Raw genomic sequence first — 18,322 nt, 5'->3', positions numbered from 1 at the left:
CACAATCGTTCTATTGTCGCAAGATGCCATGCTGTTCTAACTCTGCCATTTTTTAATCTTGTTCATCAAAATCTAATTACTCCCACATTCCATTTTAATATTAAATATCAGTCTCAATGAAAAGTTTTCAAGTCAGATACAATATGAAGGCAACGTTTTGGCACTGGATGCTTTGAATTGACGTGGTTACTAACTTTCCCTCATTTCCTCCTTCAATTAGCAGCTCCACGTGGTTTAGGGTCACAATCCTTCCACCAAGTAGGTTTGGTCAAGAAAAACAACATACTCCGCTAATTTGTCTCCTTGTGAAGAATGAATGGGAGCAGTGGGAGCAGCTCCAATGCATTTTTGCTGGAACGCTGGTTTAATTTTGCATTTTTACTACTTTATTTTATTTATTATGACTGTGTTTTTATTTACTACTGTGTGTGTTGTGTTTTCATTTATTTTAGCTTGTTTTACTGTAGTGCTGCTGTGACAGAACAATTTCCCAGTTTGGGAACAGATTGGGAAATCTATCTATCTATCTATCTATCTATCTATCTATCTATCTATCTATCTATCTATCTATCTATCTATCTATCTATCTATCTATCTATCTATCTATCTATCTATCTATCTATCTATCTATCTATCTATCTATCTATCTATCTATCTATCTATCTATCTATCTATCTATCTATCTATCTATCTATCTATCTATCTATCTATCTATCTATCTATCTATCTATCTATCTATCTATCAAAGGGGAAGAAATAAAGAGATAACACAACAACAATGAGAACATGCATACACATGTGAGTTGGGTGAAATTGGAAACAAAAGTAACAAAGCCAGTTATGATGACATCACAGTATCACCCTGGATATTCAAATGACATCACCGCTGTTAGTCTGACATCATAGGTGCAACTGATGCAGGATGGACCTTATTAAAGAGAATGAAAGTCTCAGGATCATGTAGTAGCATTCCCACATCTGTCCTCACCAGATAAACATCAGGGTTGATTGTTTTTATTCTTATGTTACACTGTACAGATGTCTTCATTCGCAGACTCTGATTAGGTAGAAGGTTTTCCAGCTTTTTTAATTTTTAGATAGTTAGTTTCGCTTAGTCAGGGAGTTTTCTCTAAAAATCTAGTTCACTATGAGTTACAGTTCAACCTGCAGTGTAAGGGGCGGGGCTGTACTCAGCTAAAACAATCCTACTAATGAAATTTTGGATTTATAAGAAACATTTGTGAATTGGTTGTCCATTAGTATTCCTCTGCCGTAGAGAAACGTTATTTTTAAGGATGAGTAACGTCTCATTTCCAGTAAAGGCCAAAACCTGAATGGCCCATAAATCGACTAATCAGGTAAGAAGCTTTTATGCTACATGATTTTTAAGGATCCTGGCCCTCAGTAGGATTTTAAGGATTCCGTTATACGCTGAAGAATTTGAATATTTGACTGCCAAAACTATTACATTCATTTGCAATCATGCACGGCTTGGCTTCAGCAAGCAGCAGCATTACATCGGTAGTGAAGGCCTCATGGCACAAATGAACTACATGCGTTGTGTATGAAGTATATAGTTATTTTGTACTCATGTATGAACATAAAGTATTCATGAACAGAAGGGGTCAGACCTTTATCTTAATGAGGTTAGACTGGATAAATGTCCCTCCAAGGAAACCAGACTAATACAATTCTCAGCATTCTTCAGCAGACTGACTCAACACACCCATGCACTGGAGAGAAAGAAGCTTGTGTGTGTGTTTAATTAATATGAAACCCATTCGGGAACTGGGGCAATAATGTGCCGCCATTATATTTAATAAGGATGAGACGTAAGAAGGACTGAACAAGGAAGAACTGCAAATGACATTAAAAAATATTTGACCTTAGACATTAGCTAATACTTTTTCAAAGAATTTACTCAATCGCTCCTGTCCTGTTGTTTTGCAAGCGCGATAGTTATGTGTTCAGTATGTGCTGAGTCAGGCTTTACTCCTCCTCCGCAGACTGATCTATGCCTGCAGAGAAACACTAAACCCGTCCTGACACACCGCAGCGCTCTGCCGGACTGCACACTTACACTGCCACCACACCTGCAGTTCCTCTTGGACCAAACTGGCAAGAGCTATTATCTTAAATATGACAAATTTGAAGGCTGATGCTAATTGATGCTGCTGATTACTGAGACTGAAGCATTTTTTGTCAAAGTTTTCTGCAAAGCGACATATATAACCTCCTCTGCGTGTGTTTCAGTTTAAGGGCTTCATCATAGGCAGCAGAGCCTTCATGCGTGGCCACGCCCTTGAATTCCAGTCTGAGTCTAGTCCTCAGTGCCTCTGCCTCTTTGACAGTAGACTCATAAACATGTTCTTTGGTGAGACAGGGTAACAGAGGTTTTTCCCGTTACATACCTTCTTCCAGTGGTGGCTCATTGGTGATAACATCAGGATGGCGCAGTAACGTCACAAATGATGACTCTCATTCTAACTTAACTAAGGTGAGGAAACCACTGGCTGAACATCTAAAGATTACATTATAGTGGCAAAAGCGACTCTACAGAGAGCAATTAAACCGAGCGACATGGATTGTTTCCTCTGGCAAAGAAGTAAAGTGAATTACAAGGCCCCTAATGTGACGTTGACATGTATTGGACACCGGGCTTGTGTGCACTCATTACACACTACCTTCGCCATTACAAATGTTTAAAAGATCAATTCTATTATGTGATTTCCTTATTGTTCAGCATAACAAAGCCCACGTTTCACATTTGATCACAACTAGATTGCAGCAGTGATGTGTGCCCCCTACTGGCCAGCAACCAGTGCTTCAAACAGACACCATTAAGGTTTCATGCATAACCTCTCAGCCCACATGGGCATCCATTATGGAAGCTTTATTTATTGATAATGTTGTATTAACAGAGTTGGAAGCAGCTAATTTATTTAAATGTTGCACTCAAGAACACTTTTAAGGTATTGGCACTTCATCTAACCAATTCCTTTTTGTGACTTTATATTCCAATATATAATTCAGAGGGAATTGTTCCACGTAGGTGTTGTATGTATACAGTTAAGACACGGAATAATAATGATGATAAATAATTATTATGACAAATAATGAATCATTTATTACGCTGAAAGGCACCATGACAAAAAATACTTAATGATAAATACTTATTATATCACTGTCTTTGGGGTAGTTTCCAATTTTCCAGTAGTTTGACATACAGAACACATTTGTTCACTTAAAGCAGCACTGGTACTGTAGAAGCTGGCCTGGAGTGAGGATCAGCTTCCCTGCACCAATTCCTGATGTCAGCCATTTTTGATTTAACTGCAGAAACACACACACACACACACACACACACACACACACACACACACACACACACACACACACACACACACACACACACACACACACACACAAGCATCAAGGAACACTACACTATACTGTATTTCTTAAATTTGCATTGTCATGTCCACAATAAGCACTCATCTGGTCTTATTTTAAAAGGCCACTAGGGGGCAGGCGAAGCTTGTATTTTACTCGAGTACTGAGTGAAACGCAATGGGAGTATTTGTCCTGAACATGGATTGCCAGGCTACTTCTTCAAGGATTTTCTAGTCACATGTTTTAGCCTTTACATCGTTGACATCCCAGACTCAGGACTTTGCTGTTCAGAGGTCTGTCAGTTCATGCAAGCAAGAGAGGACTTAAAGGCCAACGATGCTGCCTGGAAGGCTAAAGTCAGGGCAATAAAAATCAATTTGAGACAGAAAACCAGCCTATGAACCACATGGTCACAGTCATGTTTGAACTGTTACACTCTAGCACACGTGCGGTGCGTGCTATGTGCGGAGGCATAAACTGCACTTTTATGATTTGCTTTTTGCAAAACAAATACAAAGTCCAATCAGGCTCATAGAATGTTGTGCAGAGATAAATGGTGCACCTCCACCCAGGCCTTACATGGTTGAAAACATATGACAGTCAACACATCACACTCTGCCCCGAACACACAGTTTATTGTGAGATCACGTCTGGGCTTGCATGACTTCTTTTTCTTTTTTTTTGTTCAGATCTCTTCACTGCTTTTGAACAAACAGCCAAAATGGTGTTTCTTTAAATACTCCATCTCACAAATGTAGATAAGTTCCCCACTAAAATCCCATGTCTTCCCCCATGGACCATGCTCATCTTACCCACTAACTTTAATGAAAATCAGTCCATAAGTTTTCAAGTAATCCTGCTGAAAGACAGACACACCAATCAATATGGATGAAAACATTTAAAAAAAAGACTCACACAAGGCAGTGATTGGTTTTGCACTGTATTACTGAATAAAATCGAGGATATTACAGTTACATTTCATCTTCAGCATTCATACAACATACAGCTTGTGCTTTATAGATGCTGTTGACACTGTGCACTTTCATAATGATGGTAAATAACAGTTTAACCCTGTGAGACACAATATTTTGAGAAAGACAAAAAAAACCTAAGATTGTTGATTCACAGGCTGAAAAACACGACGTATGTGCAGAGCGATCAGCAGCAAAAACAAGTAGTTACTGGAGCAGCAGTGAAGCTTCTCTTGCAGCTCACATGATAGGGCTGTGGTCTGAGATTGGGCCAAACAAACAGTAAGCCCCTCCTACTCCACAATTGACGCAGGCTGCTTCCTCCTCCTCCTCCTATTTTTCCCCCTCCTGCCACCTCCTCCCTGAGCGCTTCACTGTCAGCGTGTCAGGATAGATTAAGCTCATATACCCGTGCTGTTCATGCAGAGGAAAGGCCAAGGGGGGGGGGGGCATGACTACGATCTGGGTTTCTAAGAGCTTTACGTAACGCCTTACCACAGTTCTTAGGTTTCATCAACGGTGCTCAAGATCACAACACATAACTCAATAAGAATGAAAATCACGTTCAGCAGTAAGGCACCTTGATGACATCAGAGAAGAGGACGGGTTAGTTTGTCCCAAGGTTGGTACGGCAAAATGACCAACCACCAAGAGAGACGTTTGCTCAACGAATGCATTTACTTTGCTATTTGCTTCAATAAGAGAGATGAGATTTAGAAATATTTGATAGTTGACTATTTTACCAATTTGGAAGCAGCTACTAGAACCCAATCAATCAAGGGATACGTCCAGTTTTCAGCCGAGATCACACAACGAAACAGACGAGAGATGATGGTTTGTATGAGTGAGTCTTATGGTTCATGGTGCATCACAGGAAAACCCAAGTAAAGTGACATTAAACACACACACACATACTGAGGACTGGGAGGTAGAATAGCAGTTAAACACAGATAGTGACAGTTCAAAATCAAGCATCTGCTTCGCTCGGCTTCTTCTTCGCTGTATTCCATCTACTTGACAGGAGATTGGAGTTTCATTTATAAACATATAAAACTTGTGTGTAAAAAATACTCTGGACATTGCAATAAAAATACATAGCATCAAGGCCGTTCAAATACAGGCTAGGGCTGTCATTCACAAAATTGGAGACATGGCATAGCTGTCCTGATGTTGACATGAGGTAATCGACTCCTCAGCCAGAACCACAATTACATTACAATTTTAAAACACACCTCATGTTGCGTTTACATCATGTTGGATTTTTCTATAAATACGAGCTGCCAGCAAGGAGAAAGTGTTCACGTCCCCGCCTCGTAGCGGTGAGGAGACGTCCTCTGCTCTGAGCGTCCACACCAGCCGACATGGCAGGGAATCCACTGACGCTCCTTAAATCCGTCTTAAAAATCTCAATAATTTAAAGTCACGTGAAAACAATCAGCTATATACAAAGAACAAATAATACCAGCTGCAGTTTGCGGTTGATTTGTCATAAATAAGAATATTAGATGTTTATTGTTAACTGAGATAGAGCTGTGACGTTTCATTCCATGTTCATCTTACTTGTGAAATGATGTAAACATGGCTTCGTATTAAAACTCTGGTAAATACCGGAGACATAAATATTTAAAGCGTTCACCCTCTGACATATAGACATGGACACACGCAGGTCAAACACTTAGCAGCGTTTGACCTGTGACTGTCCATGTCCCACTCTAACGTCAAATTCCTACATGACCCTTCAGTCCTCATAGTGATAGAAACCTCTGCCCTTTGCCCTTCTGGCTACCTGGCTCACACCCTCTAAGAAATTGAAAGGATTTCAATTAATAATCAACCCAGTGCTGTAGCCAGTGGGAAGTGACGCACTAACCCTGACAGCTCAGGTTCCTTCCATCTCAGTGGAGAGAAAGCAGTGCCTTCACTCAAACCTGAGCTAAAGCGGGAGAGAAACATGGATGAATCTCTGTGAGCTTGGAAATATGAGGCTCCATCTGCAGACAGGCATTTCTCTGTGCAGTAAAGAAGGAAGAAGATCCTTAGATGTGCCTAACAATAAGGCCGACACATGTGAGGTTCATAACCAGGAGCATTGTTAAGGTGTATTCAAATGGGTGTTTCCTCAGACTATCATTTTTATCCAATGTAAAAGGAATGTGTCCCATGTAAACATCTAAGTGTAAAGAGAGCTGGTGTACGTGACACATGATGGGAGCTGGAGTGAGTAACGTGACTCATCTCTGTGACTCATAGCTTTTCAAACTGAATCATGAAGTACACACTTGTGTACACACTTGTGCCTTGATGAAGCCTTAAATATCCAAACTCACGTTAGGTTTCTATCAAACCGGCCAACCGTGTTCCCCATCTCCACTGCTTGGGTCCTCAACCCAAACAGCTGTGACCAGATTGAGTCTTTGACTCAGCGAGTCCAGATAACTTTCAGGACTTTACAAGGATCTCCATGATGTGGTCCAGTTCATTCAGGTCCATCAGACACGACTGGAGACTCCCAGCTGCCGCGTGTCCAGCAGTGCACATCTTTACCTCCTCATCTGCCCAGAATGACACATTAACAGGCCAGAGTGAGCCGGCCGCCCACACCGCAGGCAACTCTGAGGTTTCATACATAGATGTGTCAATGTCTTCAAAGATGTTGTCCAGGGCAACGTCACTGAGGTCGCCCATGGCGTTTACTGCATCACTAAAAGCATTTAGCATTGTGCTGGGCAGTGATTTTGGCTGGCCAAGCAAAGTGTTAGCCTCCTGAGAGGTAAAAGCAGGTATTGATGGCAGAGACGGACTTTCCCCACCACCATCTGTACACCCGGGGCATGTAACTACTATATCCTCCCTGATGGAGTCAGGGTGGATGCCTTCAAGGGGTACGTCCATGGCCCCGTCATCGCTCTGCATGTCATCCTGGATCTGCCTAAGCGTGTTGATTAGCAGCACAGAGCGGCGCAGGCTAAGCTCCATCCCAGCCTGGTAGTGCTGGAGCTTCTCCAAGCAGAGGCCGAGCACAAGCTGGCGCTGCTGCAGGCGGCTCATGGCCGACGTGGATGGACCCAGCAGGATTCCGTTTTCATTCTCCTCCCCATCCTCTTTCTCCTGCTCGGTTACAGCAGCAGGAAGTGTCTCGGCCTCTGACTCCTCCAGGCAGCCCCACTTCCGCTTCACGCCACGACCCAACATGGATCTACAGAATGATAGATAGATAGAAATATGGAGAGAGGAAGGCACAGATGTACAATTAGATATTAAAAATCATTGCATTTATCTTTTTTCAGTCCAATACAATTCAAATTGGTTTCTTCTCTGGGTGTGAAATCCTCACAGAGCACAATTATAGCGAATCAGAATATCGGAAAGATTGTGTTCTTAATGTTACTCTGGACAGATCTAAGTCTAGATCTAGACCATGAAAAACAAATTGGACGTTGATATTCAATGGAAAACTGCATAATGATATTGTATTGGCAACACTGGTACTCAATCTGGAGCAAATCTAGCTGCTTAACATGTAATAAACTAGAATCTACTTGGTAGTGGACGAACCTACCAAGCGGATATGGCTTCTTTCCCATTCATTTACAGAAGCTCAACACAGAAGAGTCCACACTTACAAGATTGCTATTCATGTTTGGAAGAAAATGAATAATATTTACTGACTGGACTCATTGTTACACAGTGGCCATCATTGTAATAGAGAAACGCTTTAATAAATGCCTCTTAAGCAAACCAGAACGAATATGATGAGATGTTTAACCCCAATTATGTCACTGATTGAACAACTCATTGACACACTGATTAACTAACACAATCCATGTCCTGTGTTTAAATAACGTGATAGAATACAATTGAAATAACTGTTCTTCTCATTTTGCCAGGACCCCCGGGAGCACCTTCTACGTCCCTTTCGCGGTCTTCGGACCAAAGTGAGGAAATCGCCGGAGAGCAACTTTTGAGGCAAAACACGAGGGAAACGTTAAGACAGAATGAAACACACGGTAAAAACGAACCTTATGGTTCCTTAGAACGTGTCATGAGGTTTGAGGATTCGCCGTTTCTCTGGCTCGCTCCGTTTCGCCGCCGTTCCTCCGCTATCGAGTCCTGAAATGTGCGGAATGTCCAGAACATCCACGCTAGAGGGGGGGAGGGGGCGGATCGACCTGGCCAGCACGGGAGGCCGAGGCGCGTCCTGATTGGTCCACTCACCCGATTGTCGTGACTCCGCCTACGCCACTCACGGGGCAGCGAATGTGCGGCCGCCTGTTCCTGATGGAGCCTTCAGTGGCTGCTCGTGAAAATTACGATTATCTTCGGAACACACGTGAATGCAGGAGCGCAGCAGGGTTCAGATTTCACACCAGGGATATTGTTGTCTATATAAGATTCCCATTAAATTAATGGTCATGTAATCTGATCATATAATAAAATGGGTCGTCATAACTCAGTCCATGTTGACGAGTAGACCGATTGTTTATTTGATTTGATTAGTTAAAATCTGTAATCCAAAGGTGAAAAATAGACTGGAAACTCCTGTTGTGAATTTAATTAACTAGCAAACAGACCAAAATCGCTTTTTTGATATGGAGTTGTTGAACACGATCGCTATTTCGTAGTGGGTTGTTGTATGGTACACGAATGCAACGTTTTTAAAGAGACGAGTGACGCAGAGAGGAAGCGGAAAGACACGACCGGAAGAAGGGGACGGCAAATACCAAATAAGGAAAGCCTCACGTTTCCGTTTTCCTTCTCGTGCTCCTAGAGCAGTCAAGACTTCAGATCTTCGTCTATTACTTCTTATTTTAGCTAGATAATAATTATAACTGTTCATAAATTATGTAAAATGTTGTAGTTATTACACACAGTAGATACAATAACACTTTGTCGACTTAAATGTGTGAATTCGATTTCCGTTTTTTAAGCGAAGCAAGATCTTAGATCGGAAAGAAATTAAAGTTTTATGAGTACCTGAAAGCGTCACAAGACATCTGGCCCACCAGCATTTGATTGCGATTTATTTTTTAATAGTATGCTTACAGAAAGAAACTATCACAAGAGTGTGTCATGTAATATATTGGAAATCAGTAAGAATTTAGACGGAAATTTCCTCATAACATCACAGGCGATGCTCTATATTTTACCATCACATAAGTTGTATCTCCTGTTGCTTTGTAAGGCAGTTTGTTCTTTCTTCGATGACTGGTTTTTCCTCATGCTGCATTTTGCTGAGTCACCAAGAGACAATTAATCTTTAACTAAAGGCCTCCCGACACTAAGCTTCAGCCCAACATGCACACTAGTTGAGGATTTATGAACACCTTTTGACAGTTTCAGATGACTTTGTTTTTATGCCGTTTTATTTGCATTAGTTTCATTTTTACAAATAGTGAAAGTCTGACTTCAGTTGACTAAGACGTGCCTTCTCATTAATAATAGAAGACGAAAGAATACCTGACTAATACCTGAAGCTCATTTCCACTGTATACAGATTCACTGCATGTCTTCTGCTGCCAACAGACAATAATCATTTTCTGTTACAGCACTGTAACAGTCCCTGCATATCTAATGCAATTTCTCCTTGTCCACAGTCACGTGAGAGCACACGAGGACAGAACTCCTACTGCAGCTGGGCTGCAGCTAATTCACAATTTTAAATGTATTCCCTCACACAAGCTCTTGTAGCAGTGGCCTTCAGCGAGACGTTTACCTGGTGGGAGATGGTTCGTATTCTGCCCCTCCAATTATGCTTGACAATGTCTGTATAACATTATATTGGTTTTTGCATTAATGAAGATTCAGTATGTAGTCTATCACTTTTGATGGACCTCATTCTCTCTTATTCAGTTGCAGAGCAGTAATTCAGTCAGCTATCAAACACTGCAAGTTTAAAAGTTGCACCTCAGCCATGGCTGCAACTGCTTCTTTTATATTTAAGGTGTAAATAGATTTTACATCAGACTTTACTTTTGGCTTTGGAATTGCTTACTTAGAAGAGCAGAAAACCTTCCAAATGTGTGAAGCTACAGAAAAAAGCGTTTGATTTCCATGAATTGAGCATTTCATCAACTACTTTCGCATTAATCAAAACATTGTCTTAACTTTGTCACCATCCACTACCAAACAAATCTTAAAGACAAAAGATCACCCACCGATTCACTAAACAAAAATCCAGCCTGAGTGAATTCAAGATTTGATATTAAAACATTTATGCACAACAGAATTTGACAAAACAGACTCAATAACTCACCAAAAATAGTTGCACCTTTTATTATAAAAAATATTTACAAAGATGCTACAATGTTTTTCCTTAATATAAAAAAATGCATACATTTTACAACGGTAATTAGTCTTTGAAGTTCTAGCTCCCATTCAGACCAGAATGACATCCTTCAGGAGTGTTGTGGTAAGGTATTAAGCGTGTCGTAATACTGTATTTTTGTCAATACATTTTTGTTTGCCTGAGTAATCTCTTCATCACAATAAGGAACAATTTAGAAAAATGCATGTCATTTTCCACATCTTTAGGAGAAAGGCAACTGCTTGCATAAAGGAATTTAAGGACATTTGAGTCTCATACAATCATTTTGAAACGTGTATGACAGAGCTGCATAGTGATTTGTAACCCGGTTATTATTACTACTCATAATTAAAATGGGAGGAATAAATAGGTACTGCGTTCAAAACAGAGGGCGTAATTTGGATGAATGTAATTTCATTGGGCCTAGTGTTTGGCTGTTAAGTCAATATGGCATGTCTGTACCTAGATATAATAAATACAATAAATAAAACAATAAATTAGATGGGTCAACACACAGAATTCTTCGTTTGCAGTTGTGACAAATGAGAAAAAGAAATATGGCTTCTTAATGCAGATATCACCTGGGGTTTCAGTTGCTTCAGGAAAAGCTGTTGCTTTTTGAGATCTGTACAGAACGCAGGGCAGGAAACCCACTTCAGTTTGTCCACTGGCCACTTTTGGAATTTTACTAACCAACCAGATGTTGTTAAGAGCAGAATAGGAGGCTTCAGTGAAAAGTAGACAAACTAACCAGCATTTGGTTGGTTGCTGGCAGTAATTTTCCAGCCCTGCATAAAGCTCTTGAGAAAATGAAATAACAGCGCCTATAAAGTGTGACGGTGCCAGTAATGACACCTTTACAGTCTACTTATTATACCAAACCATGGGAAGACACTGTGTCGAGTCTGGCTACATTAAAATCTTAAAAACTGCTTGGGAGGGAAAAAAAATAATAATATCAAATGATACTTGCAAAATCCCCCAGCTGTATAATGCAAAAAATATATTTCTATATACACATACGTACATATACATATATTTCATTCATAATTGCTCAAATCTTTAGGAAAATATGCATTGATTCATAGATTTGGATTTACAATTTGTTCTGGTTTGTGATGCATGTAGTGTGATGAATTGTTCCTCAGTCCATGTAACAATAAATAGAAATGGACAAAATGGCAGAGAATATGACCAGAAAGAACTAGTATGACAGACGTAAACATGGAAAGTACGTAAATAAAAATGCTTTGTGGTATGGGTAATTATCTTTGCCTTCTCACAGATATTGTTGTGTTTTGCATGTCATCAACAATGTAGGAAACTAACTGTTGTGCCCACAGGCCACAGTGGCTCGTGAAAACTGTCATTCACTCAAATTTTACCTTCCCTATTTAACCTGCCAATTGTGTTTTCAATTAAAGATGAAGGTCCCAGCAAAGGCCATTCGAGCAAATACATGGCCAACCGACCAATCAATCCCATATCAGTATAGCTGTTGTTAATTTCCCACCTTGTCCCAAAACCACCAACAATCTCCATGTGTAACAAAACCACATACAGAACTTGCACACATGAACTGTGCATAGTCTGTTAAGAGTCTGTGGGATCAGTACAGGCCAGAGGAATGTTCTGAGTTTCAGGATCCTACTATAATTTCCATGATGTGGTCCAGTTCGTTCAGGTCTGACCTGCAGCTCGAGCTAGAGCTCAGAGCGGTGGGCCCGTGAGAAGAGAGGCTCTCCAGCAGGTCGTAGGGTCCCATCTTGGGGGCACTCTGCATGCCTGTCAGCACCGTATCCAGGTCATAGTAGGACGGGTCCACATCTGAAAAGAGTTCATCAAGGGCGGGGTCAGGGGGCGGAGCCGGGTGCTTGATCTCAAAAGTCCCGAAAACCTGCTCTCCTGTCCTGGAGTCTGCAGTGTCCTCCCCCTCTGACGCGCACTCCTCGCTATCCTCCTCTTCTTCCTCTTCACACTCACCGTCTTCTTCTTCCTCCTCCCAGCATGGTCCCATGCCAAAGGGGCCCGCTAAGTAAGATGCCGAGGACAACTGCGGGGAGACGGGCGACAGCGTGGACATGGTGACCTCCGTCTCCACATCTCCCTCTCCCATCACCACTTCCTCTGCATGGTAACCTTCTTCCAGTCCCACCACTGAGAAGGGCTTGGGGCTCTGGCCAGCCTGAGATGCCGGGTCCGTCTGCCGACACAGCACCTCGGTGGCCACCAGGCGGTCAGCGGGACACTGTGCAGCTGCGAGAGCCTGGGTCATGATCTGCCAGGTGCCATCTTGGGTCATCTCCTCCTGGATCTGCCGTACGGTGTTGGCAATGAGTACGGAGCGGCAGAGGTTGGGTTCGACCAGCATGTGGCAGAGCTGCAGCTTGATCAGCGACATGTCGAGCAGCGACTGCCGCTGCAGGCTGTAGGAGGAGGTCAGTGTCCGAGCCACTGCGGGTGGTACCGACGGGCCCTGCTCGCCACTGCAGACTGGCTCCTCTCCGGAGTCGGAGAACTTACGCTTGGTGCCCTTCGGGAACATGTCGTTTCTCTGTGGTGGTGACGGGGAGAGAGAAAAAGTCAGACACCCCACAGCAGAACTTATCTGAGAATCAACAAACTTATCACACTTAGACACAAGATGCCTACTGTTCTGCTCAATTTCACTTGCTACAAAATACACTGCAGGGAGTAACTGCCATGTAATTAATGATGTAAGTATGTGATGTAATGAGGCTATGTGGTAGAGTATCTTTGAAAGCTAATGGGGGGCTACGGCTACAATTCTGCTGCATACCGGCTAAGACCTAAAAATAAACTGTACAGATAAAATGTCTTTGTGGAATTAAGACTAATCTGTTTGGGTAGTTTTTTGCTTAAAGTTTGCTATACCTTTCCTGTAGAGAGGCACAGGCAATAGCATAGCAGCTTGGTCCCGGCTGCAACGCTTCAAGTACTTTTGTACGAGCGACAAGCAGCTTTTGTTCAGCACCATTTCTGCCCATTTTAGGCCAGTCTGAAGCAAGACTCCTGCTGGGCGGAACAACCACACTTTTAACAGACCACTGAGCCACCGAAAATAGCATGGTTACCAACTACAAGCGATCACGGCATCAAGGTTAGGACAGACGGAGAGCTTGGTCAGGAAACAAAAACAGCACTCAAACGTTACATGATCAGTGCACTTCCAACTGCCACCTGTGATTAAGAAAATATCCTAATCAATTAAGGTTCTTATTTCATTATATGGTAAAAGTTAGCAGTGTGGGAAAAGGGTAGCATTTACAATTTTCACAATGCAATACACCACAAAAGACCACTAATATTTACAAGGGATATCAGGTTTCCGGGTCTACACATGCCACACTTCAGAAACTGGTGGAACAAGAATTTTCTCTTTCTCTTCACTCGGGAAGAAAAGCAAAGAGTCAACTCCTTCCTTATGACACACCGCTGCGAACACACAGACGTCTTACAGAAACACAACAGCCCTGCCAACATTAGAGGGACTCTGACACCCAAGGGATTAAACCAGATGCAAGTAAATAGGACCTACGGCATTTTAATGTTCCATCAAAACTGAAACATTGTGTGGCTATGGGCCTCCTGTGTGCAACCTGTGGGCAGGGCATTTGGATGCTTTATCACAAAAACGTCAAATCAAGGGCACAATGCAATACCAAAATCAGTATCGATACATTTTGCATCGTTAAAGGATAAAATTAGGGTTTACAAAATAGAAATCAAAACAATGAGTTGAAAACATTTTTGAAAACACCAATTTTTACCCCCAAAACCATAATGAATGACATGCACTATCAAAGCAAATGCCAGAATACATCTGTAAACCAAAGAGGGCAAAATCCTTTTATTTCAAATTTCTGTTATAGGAATGCCAACTATTACAGGCCTATAATCAACACAAATGATGAGCTATTCCAAAATGAACACATTGTGGTACTCAGGTGTGTTATGAACAAGTGTACAGCCAAGAACTCACATCTCTTAACATTGTGTCATTAAACCAGAACACCACCTAAGTCTGAGTGATTTCTTATTAATTGGAATCCCTCTAGTTCCTTCTTCAAAAGACGGCGGAAATGTCCTTTCATTAAGAAAACTCAACATTGGAGCAAAAAAAAGGTCAACAAAAGGGGAGTTTTTGCCTTCACTGGATGATCACACGGGAGTGAAGTGAAATCTGTCACATATTTAGAGAAATATTAATCCACACCAAAGAAAGACTGTCTCTAATAAATGCCAAATGGCTCGGTAGTCTGGGAGTCTCTGAGCTTCTGCTTGCATAGAAACACATTTCCTGATAGTGGACAGAATAGGGGGAAAAGTCATTCCAGAAGGTGCCTGGAGATCTAAAGAAAATATTGAGATGAGTAAACAATTATAGATGGTAGGTTTCTCCTTGTGTAGTGCTTTTGTGCTGGCTCCTGTTAAACAAGAGACACTAGAGAGCACTAGAGCTCCCTAAGGGGGAAGAAACAATACATGTATGTGTAAAAAAATTATTACTGTGGATGTAAACCTGAGAGAGCAAACTGCACAAAGAGGAATAGACAGTTTGGGACATGACAAAATAAAGTCACAATTACAGTATACCGTATGTTTATGTATTGAAACATTATGGATTTTTTTTTTTTTTTTTTTTTTAACACCCTACATTTACGCCTTTGGAGGTTAAGTGTCAGGTTTTGTGCTTGTAAATCAATTGTTAACACCCTTAAATGACAATATAAGCATTGCGCAACAAGAAATGTTTTTTTCTTTCTTTTTATTTTATTGGAAAGTACCCACATCTGGATCTTAATTTCTGATGGGCATGTGTCATTATTTCAAAAAGTATGGTCTAAATAGTAGATTGATTAATAAGACACTGGATTATTCAAATAAAGATAAGCAGCAACTCTAGATACAATAACATTAAACACATGACGGGTCAGTGTTCAATGTAATAAAAACCCAATAAATGAACACCATCGAAGAGCCTCAAAGATTAATCAACATCTCCAATACAGTCTTGACCAACTTTAATATTATGAGATCGTACTGCATAGCTATTGAATTGCACTGCATTATATCTGCTGAGTGTTTATGCTATTGTGTATTCATTAATAATACATAGATGGTGCTGCTGGCATCAGAGACATATAACACAGATTGTTGTCTGCAAGAGGGGCCTAATTGAATCGATCAAGATCTGGGTCATATCCAGTACAAACACGTCTACTATTTTCCAAGAGATTTAATAATAAAGATTGATATTTTCTTGTTTCTACCAATTTCATTCCATGTTGAGATATATCCAACACGCTAACACAGACTGTTGCTAGATGATGTATATCCAGACATCGGGGAAATGGGTGATAATGTGCAAATATGTCATCATATGTCAGATCACTTGAACAGTATTATACAAGTCACAGTACTAGAAACACCATGAACACTCTGGAGTCAAAAGTAATTTCCCAGTTTTACTTTTAATCAGCTTTCGCCAGCTTTCAAAGAAAAGTGACACCGCATCAAAAAAAAATTACTAGACAAGAAAAAGCATAAAGCACAGCAAATTTTTCACTTTAACTCAGAGTAGAACAACTCTATTCTACATTTGATTAAGGCTACAATCTACATTTTTGCGGGTTTTGACCAGTTGAAACAGTCGACTTATTGTTTTAGAACGTGACACTTCTATCTTGCTGTGTCTTCAGACAGCTGATAAACAGCATTGTTGTGTTTTAGGTGTTTCTGCGTGAAGCCAAACAAAAATGCAGCTTCGCTTTACGTCAATGGCTCCCAGCGTGACCCATCCCCCACTGCTCACCCAAACCACCACTTTCATAACTCCGCTCATATTTAAAGAAATAAAACTGCACAGTAACATTTAACCGTGTGGTTTATTTATCAACAATACAATGGAACCATGAAGACGGCTGAATATAGTCGTTTGGTCGGCAAACCGGAGCGTCTCGGCTCTCCTAGCCGTGGTTGCCGCATGCTTTTGTCTTTTCAGCATCAGCGAGCGACAATGAGGCCATTTTGCGCTAGTAGCTAACAGCTAGCCGGCTAGCTAGCGTAGGCTACGGAGCAGACTTTCCGCTTGTGGGCTAACGCTTGCTAACATGGCTACGGGGTTTAACTGAAATTGAAAAACGAAGCCCCCCGGTTGACGTTTAAAGCGCACGGCCTAGGCCTCCGTTTGGTCTGATACAATCCGTATTTAAGGCAAAACTGCCGAAAAGAGTGCTAGCAAAGCGGAAGCTAATTAGCCAGAGCACCCACCTACCCACCCATTCCTCCGCGGTTCTTCCTCCTCTCTCTGGCCAAAAAAAGAAGAGTTTTCGCCGCCGCTGGGCTGTTAAGTTCCTAAAACAACAACACGGTCCACCGGCCGTCTGCTTTAAATGACTACCGCCGGGTGGTTGTGTAGCTGGGCCGTACTCACCTCGTGTATGTGTTATTTTATTCCCGGCTCGGTCATAGGATCGACGGCAGGGAAAGCGGAGATCAGGTTCAGATGAGATCATTCATGCCACGGCTTCAAAAACTGAAAGAGCTCCGTCCTGCTGCTACTGCGGAGCGGACGGCAGGGGGAGGGGAGCCCTCAGACACTGACAAACACGCCGGGATTCCACTCACATCATTTCTCCGCGGTTTCTCCTCTTTGCCTTGACGATTTAACTTTTCAGCACATGTGCAGTGTTTATATTTAGGGTTTTTTAAAAGTGTCCTATCTATGTTGTCATTTTTTTTATATCTGTTCCACACAGTATTTTATTCTTCACGTTTTTCGAACAAAACAACAAAAGTTAAGGATTTTACAAAAACAAACCTTGTCCAATTCTTACCATCTTATTTATTAAATTACATGTATAGTGTGATGAAGATGTTTACACGATTGCAGTACATTAGTTGATAGTAGATACTATTGTGGAAGTATAAGTACACTTACACTCAATTTTTGTCAGTTGAAAGTGACAACTATTTGTGTCAGCTTCAGAGTATATGATGATGATTTGATGCATTTTCTCTGATTAATCTCAAAGGGAATGGAAGCCCTGCTGTTCAGACATGTAATTTTAAAATGACTAAGTATGAATGAAGTATGAATACTGGATATACACATCTTTTACATCTGTGACCTTGATGCAACCAACTGGAGGTCATAGTTGTGCATGGCCCTCAGAGCGTGCATGCCTCCACCAAGGCCAAGTAGTCATCTCTCAATGATTAGATTGAACAGGTTATTGATTCCACCATATTCACCCAACCCCCATTGACGAACCAACACATGTGTCTACTATGTCTGGTAAGTTGTTGATAAAAGATTGGTGTAAGATTGAGCCACTTCCACTCAACATTGGCTGCCAATTGTAGCAGATTACGTACACAATATTAAAGAACCAAAGGAAAATCTTTTGTCCTGCTTGGTGCAGACATTCTACATGTAAGGTTTTGGTCCCTCTTGACATAACATTATTGAAGGAGATATAAACTGTTATAGATACAAACTGTAAAAAATAGCAGAAAACATAGTTAGGCGTAATGTCTGTTAGTTAGCTCATTGGGACTGTACTTATGTGTCTCGATAAGCTACATCATCTGTTTTGGGTCATCAGAAATTTCAAAGTGATAAATCAAC

The 18,322-nt window shown here is 41.3% G+C and overlaps 2 protein-coding genes across 3 annotated transcripts; both read right to left on the bottom strand.

Annotated features, from left to right (window-relative positions):
• Positions 1 to 4,320: 4,320 nt before the first annotated feature.
• On the bottom strand, positions 4,321 to 9,021 carry LOC142995547 (SERTA domain-containing protein 2). Its single transcript, XM_076146628.1, has 2 exons — positions 8,384 to 9,021; positions 4,321 to 7,560 (listed from the first exon to the last, which is right to left on the bottom strand). The coding sequence occupies exon 2, from the start codon at positions 7,554 to 7,556 to the stop codon at positions 6,804 to 6,806; it is 753 nt and encodes a 250-aa protein (XP_076002743.1). The 5' UTR covers positions 7,557 to 7,560; positions 8,384 to 9,021; the 3' UTR covers positions 4,321 to 6,803.
• Positions 9,022 to 10,621: 1,600 nt separating this feature from the next.
• Positions 10,622 to 17,330, bottom strand: cdca4 (cell division cycle associated 4). 2 transcript variants are annotated; one of them, XM_076146627.1, is made up of 3 exons: positions 17,126 to 17,330; positions 13,564 to 13,701; positions 10,622 to 13,222 (listed from the first exon to the last, which is right to left on the bottom strand). In XM_076146627.1, the coding sequence occupies exon 3, from the start codon at positions 13,211 to 13,213 to the stop codon at positions 12,308 to 12,310; it is 906 nt and encodes a 301-aa protein (XP_076002742.1). In that variant the 5' UTR covers positions 13,214 to 13,222; positions 13,564 to 13,701; positions 17,126 to 17,330; the 3' UTR covers positions 10,622 to 12,307. The 2 variants fall into 2 exon arrangements, with proteins under 2 accessions (XP_076002742.1, XP_076002741.1); XM_076146626.1 differs by lacking the exon at positions 13,564 to 13,701 and having other exon boundaries at positions 17,126 to 17,328.
• Between the last annotated feature and the right edge of the window lie 992 nt (positions 17,331 to 18,322).

Source organism: Genypterus blacodes, unplaced genomic scaffold, assembly GCF_046128005.1.
Source record: "Genypterus blacodes isolate CSIRO-AG114 ecotype Tasmania unplaced genomic scaffold, CSIRO-AGI_Gbla_v1 ptg000033l_1, whole genome shotgun sequence".
In the NCBI taxonomy this organism is placed as follows: domain Eukaryota; kingdom Metazoa; phylum Chordata; class Actinopteri; order Ophidiiformes; family Ophidiidae; genus Genypterus; species Genypterus blacodes.
The sequence above is the reverse complement of the archived record's forward strand: the minus strand, read 5'-3'. Positions and strand labels throughout refer to the sequence as shown.